This window comes from Sinocyclocheilus rhinocerous, unplaced genomic scaffold, assembly GCF_001515625.1.
Source record: "Sinocyclocheilus rhinocerous isolate Xijiao unplaced genomic scaffold, SAMN03320098_v1.1 scaffold200, whole genome shotgun sequence".
NCBI classification, from domain to species: domain Eukaryota; kingdom Metazoa; phylum Chordata; class Actinopteri; order Cypriniformes; family Cyprinidae; genus Sinocyclocheilus; species Sinocyclocheilus rhinocerous.
In genome coordinates this window covers 1,990,750-1,996,878 of record NW_015641014.1, presented here as the reverse complement: position 1 = coordinate 1,996,878, position 6,129 = coordinate 1,990,750, and the positions used below count along the sequence as shown (strand labels likewise).

Below are 6,129 nucleotides of genomic sequence, written 5' to 3'. Positions count from 1 at the left end.
GAGAGAACTCTGATTCCCCTCACTCGTCTTCTGGAAGTTGTCTTCTCCATCCGTGTGTTAGCTTCACCTTCTGTCAAATACAGACAAGAAGGATACAAGGAAAGCGACTTCAAATCCTTCACCACAGGGAGACCTGGAGAACTGCAAGCCTCTCCAAACATCTCAGAAGCCGAACGGCCAACCCTTGCCATCCAGACACATGGCTGCACGTCCGATGGAGACGGTGGGTTTCGCCGTTCTACCCGCACACATCTTGGCGTCTGCCATGGAGGAGTTTCCCCAGCAGCTACCCATCCCCAAGTGTCTGGCTCGGGGCCGAAACCGTCCCCGGCGGCCCCGAGACACCCGCTTCAAGACCCAGCCAGTGACTTTTGCGGAGATCGCCGAAGTGGAGGAGGAAGGGGCTTCGCCTCTGGAGGAAGAAAGGGCGAGACGGTCCTTCCTTCAGTCGCTGGAGAGCCTCAGGAGAAGCACACAGACTTTGCACCACGCAGGATCCACGCAGAGCTGCCGCACAGCGTCTGCACAGGCTAGTCTGGACTCCAGTGACTCAGACTCGGCACAATGAGAGAGTGAGAGCAAGGTCTGAAGGATGACAGGACTGGAACTCAATGTATTTCGCACATATCTTACTGTTAAATTCCTCTTTCACAGCCGTTCACAGCAGTTATGCATTTATGTGCAGATTCCAGTTGAGTAACACTGGCACAGCGATTGTTTAGCTCCTCTGCAAAGAGCAAAGTTGTAGCATGCTGGAAGATTTCAGAAACCACTTAAATGCTTACGCAAATTCCTTTTTTTATTGTATGAGACTCGAGGACTGGTGAGATTTCATCTGTAATGAACTTGACAAGAGAGGACGTACCGTGTCTGATTCCATTTTAATAGACTAATGTTATTCGTATCCCTTGTGCATGCTTAAGATTGCACAGTTGAATGGGATCTTCACTGCTGGGCTGGATGTAGACTGTCCCATTTTGTTATAACTCATTGCTGTGCTGACGAGCAAACTAAAACAGAGATGTATTTTTACAGAAAATAAGGTTGCAAACCCTGATGTCTAAGTCTGCCAGAATGGTGAACTTACTAATGAACTCGATGAGGAGCAAATTATTGTACTTTTCAAATGTATCTTATATTTATTCACAGATTATTTTGTTATAACATAGTAATTTTAGAGAATTGATCTGTTGACACTGTGGACTTGTAAAGTCACTATCACTGTATGTAAAAGAAAAAGCCTTTATACTTCGATTTGACTTTATCTTTGTTCATTTGTTTCATATTTTCTTTCGTAGTTATATAAATAAAGTTTTTAACATTGGATTCATTGTCTCATTTGTCTTTTGATTAAATTAGTGTGCTGTTTACATCAGCAAACCAATTTACAGAGACGTTTATTAAAAAAATAGTGCTAAGAAGTGGGAATGTGTTACATAAATGAACATAAAGTGATGAAAAAGTGTTTAAAGTGTGATTAAATAAAAAAATATATATATAAATGAATGCTAAATGAGCAAGAGACAATGAAAATAAAACAGTAAAGTCATTATAACCTTTTAAATAATCTAAATATGCATTTGTACCATTATATATATATATATATATATATATATATATATATACATACAGTGCCGTGATACTGCCAGACCTGTTGAATCAAGAAATCACTTCACTAGAGCCTGTCTGACAAAGTGAAGCATGCTTAAAGAGCAACACATCATGCCGCGATCTAAAGAAATTCAAGAACAGATGAGAAACAAAATAGTTGACATGTATCAGTCTGGAAAGGGTTATGAAGCCATTTCTAAGGCTTTGGGACTCCAGCGAACCACGGTCAGAGCCATTATCCACAAATGGAGAAAGCTTGGAACAGTGGTGAACCTTCCCAGGAGTGGCCGGCCTACCAAAATTACTCCAAGAGTGCAACGACGACTCATCCAGGAGGTCATAAAAGAACCCAGAACAACATCTAAAGAACTGCAGGCCTCACTTGCCTCAATTAAGGTCAGTGTTCATGATTTAACAATAAGAAAGAGACTGGGCAAAAACGGCATCCATGGGAGAGTTCCAAGGCAGAAGCCACTGCTGACCAAAAAGAACACAAAGGCTTGTGTCACATTTGCCAAAAAATATCTTGTTTATCCCCGAGACTTTTGGGCAAATATTCTGTGGACTGATGAGACAAAAGTTGAACTTTTTGGAAGGTGTGTGTCCCGTTACATCTGGCGTAAAACCAACAGCCTAACATGGTGGTGGTAGTGTGATGGTCTGGGGCTGCTTTGCAGCTTCAGGACCTGGATGACTTGCCATAATTGATGGAACCATGAATTCTGCACTCTGTCAGAATATCCGGAAGGAGAATGTCCGGCCGTCAGTTTGTGACCTCAAGCTGAAGCGCACTTGGGTTATGCAGCAGGACAATGATCCCAAACACACCAGCAAGTCCACCTCTGAATGGCTCAAGAAAAACAAAATTAAGGTTTTAGAGTGGCCAAGTAAAAGACTTAAATGACCTCCAATGTGGCTGAATTAAAACAATTCTGCAAAGAAGAGTGGGCCAAAATTCCTCCACAGCGATGTAAAAGACTCAGTACCATTTATCGCAAACGCTTGATTGCAGTTTTTGCTTCAAAGGGTGGCACAACCAGTTATTAGATTTAGGGGGCAATTACGTTTTCACGTAGGGACAGCTTTTTTCCCTTAAAAAGTGTTAAAGTGACATGACATGTGGCCAAGTATGGTGACCCATACTTGGAATTAGTGCTCTGCATTTAACCCATCCAAAGTGCACACACACAGCAGTGAACACACACACACCGTGAACACACACCCGGAGCAGTGGATAAATGAATGATACATTTCATTAATAAATTAAATGATCATTTAAAACTGCATTTTGTATTTACTCTGGTTATCTTTGTCTAATATTAAAATTAGTTTGATGATCTGAATTATTCAAGTGTGACAAATATGCAAAAAATAAAAATAAAAACCAGGACAAAAAAAACAGCAAAAACTTTTTCACACTACTGTTTGTGTTATATATATTTATATATATTTTTTTCTTTTTCTTGTGTGAATAACATTTGAATAATCTAAAGAACCTTTTGTACATTAGAAAGGTTTCATTGATGTTAAACTTTTTTTTTTTTTATGGAGCCATAGATGACATTTATGGAAATAATCTTGCTTAAACAAAAAAATCTTAAAATGGAAATAAAGTGAGCATAAAATGGAAAAGAAAACTTAAAGGGGTCATATGATGCTTTTTTAAAGATCATTATTTTGTGTATTTGGTGTAACAGAATATGTTGACATGCTTTAATGTTCAAAAAACACATTATTTTTCAAATACTGTACATTATTGTAGGTCCTCTATGCCCCGCCTCTCTCAAACGCTTCGTTTTCTACAAAGTCCCTCCTTCCGACAAGCGCAGTCTGCTCTGATTGGCCAGCTGACCCAGTGCATTGTGATTGGCCGAACACCGCAAGCACTCGTCGGAAATGTAACGCCCCTTACCATAATCGCGAGCTTCATCTTTCAAAATAAATGTAAAGACAGAGCCCGAAAGGGGAACAGAGTCGCGTGACAGACACAGTAATGATGCAGTACACAAGCCGCGGTTAAGACAGTTGACTCTACTGTGATGTGACGCTGTCTCTCTCTCTCTCTCTCACACACACACACGCGCGCGCGCGCGCGCACACACACACACTATGCGCAAAACTCCGCATTTGAACAGTCAATAGCAAATACTTAAACTAATAACAAAACAGTAGCTGATTCAGAAGGCAAAGTCAGAATTACCTCCTCTCCTAGGTTCACGAAACGGTCGTCCATAAAATGCATTGCTGTTCTGTTGTAAGTGATCCAAATAAAGTGCTTTTGCTTTCGCACTGAAACACACAGCGTCTCCCTGACATGCTGCTTCAACACTAATTGTGGTTAGTGAAACCACGCCTTCTTTCTTTGCGTGATCATTTGGGCGCATTATGCAAATATTTCCACATGGTGAGGTAGATATGTGGGGGCGTGTTAGAATGAGCCGTTTTAGGGGGGCGTGGCAGAGTCTTAACTTTGATAAAGAATATCTCTTTGGTTTTGAGACTTTAGTCTTTGCAACGTCAGGGATCTTATCTATGCACAATCAGCTTGTAACACTCCAAAGAGAAAGGAAAACTTGAAATCGCATCATATGACCCCTTTAAGTAAAGTCCAGTTATGACTCTTCATTACATAATATAATGAACGGTTACGTCTTTTCACAATAATGATCACGCATAATCTCAGATGTGAGCAGGTGTTTACACTGTGTCCACATCACAGCACAAAAACACATTTCATCTGTCTCTATCTGGACTCCCTCAACGTCTGATTTCTATCAGCCAGTACAGATGCCATGTAAAAATAGCATCTCTCTGACTTGCCTTCTGATCTAGTTACATTATAGGAAATCATGCCTCACCATCCAGCTGGGGGTTCTGCAGTGTTGTGAAAGACTATGCTTGGCACCAAAACGGTGTGACTGGGCTTATTTATGTGTTTTAGGGATTACCCTTCAGCCCACTGAGACAGACTACTACATCATCTCTGTCCTTTCTGACTGGAGAGACAATATTTCAATTAAATAGTATTAACATTAAATGTGAAACCTAATTAACCCAACAGATGTGCAAAAAATAACTTTTCATACTGGTTTCCTTATAGCACCCACTTCTGCTATTGGCCCAACAAACAGATAACCCCACCCCCACACTCACACCATTAGTTGAGTCAAGTGTGCTTACATGCACTCCATTGATACAGGCTAGTTGTTTTTTTTTCACGATAAATCCAAATGGTACCTTGTTTTTTGATTTGTTTTTTGTTATTGTTGTTTTTTTTTGTTTGTTTCTTTACACGCACTGTTGAATGCATAGCCTTTTTTATGCAAAACTTCTTTCCGGAAGTTGCGTGTGTGTATATATATATATATATATATATATATATATATACATACAGTATATATTTCACTCATAATTTATGGACAGAAATAATTCAGACACTGAAAAAGATGAAACTTTCTAATGTGTCGAGAGCCTGCGTTTTTGAAAGGCTATGTGTTCGCGTCAAAACTTAAGTATACTTTGGTCTTTTATCATACAATTGGCTTTGGCGTTGGGCGCAAGCTCTGAAACATAAAATGTGTATTTAATCCTTAAAATATTTCATTATTACACTTGGTGTCATATATACATTGACAGACTAATAAAGAATATTGCACGACTATGCTAAAACATACTGTAGCATGATTATAATGGTGCATATTAACGTGTTTAATGTTGCTGTGTTGTTTTGGGATTATCAAATGTTTTGATAGCGCCACACCGACGTGTTGAGGAAAGTTGCTTTTAAAAGTAATGCATTACAATATTGCGTTACTCCCTAAAAAAGTAACCAATTACGTTATTTTGTTACTTTTTATGGAAAGTAATGCTTTGCGTTGTTTTTTATTTACTTTTTAAACCTGGGTAGGGATTGCTTGTTTGTTTTCAATATAAAACGTTTTTTTCTTTTACAAATGTAAAAGCCCTTTTCACAACAAAAGTGAAATGAATAAGCGTCAGGCTGAAGGAAATGTAAATTCATGTTTGTAAAGTAGAGGGCGCAGCTCAAACAAACTGCATGAAGAATATGACACAGGAGAAGAAAGTTCAACACTATTCAGCAATAACAAAAATGAAACACAGATGTGTCATTTTTGCTTAGTATGGTTGAATTGGATCATCGAAGGTCAAGACATTGGTTAATAATATGGGATTAAACAGATAAATTATATTTGTCTTTTTTAACATTTATTTATTGCAGGTTTGTATAATATTCTGAGTTGGCATTTGACTGTTCTTATTCATTTTGAGGAATCCAGAATCTGTTTTTGTGCAGGTGAGATGAGTAAATACATGTTAATTTAGTCTACTACAGTAAGCATCATGTTTAGCACACACAATGCCTCTGCACTTACTCACGATTTCTCTCAACATGGCAACACGAGAGCTGTCAGTCAAGGCAAGGCAAGGCAAGGCAAGACAAGGCAAGTTTAGCACATTTTATACACAATGGTAATTCAAAGTGCTTTACATTAAAGG

The 6,129-nt window shown here is 39.0% G+C and overlaps 1 protein-coding gene across 1 annotated transcript; it reads left to right on the top strand.

Moving 5' to 3' along the window:
- LOC107753704 (uncharacterized protein C11orf96 homolog) lies at positions 1-1,172 on the top strand. Its single transcript, XM_016569917.1, has one exon. It carries the CDS (start codon positions 200-202, stop codon positions 566-568), a length of 369 nt encoding a protein of 122 aa, XP_016425403.1. The 5' UTR covers positions 1-199; the 3' UTR covers positions 569-1,172.
- Positions 1,173-6,129: the final 4,957 nt, after the last annotated feature.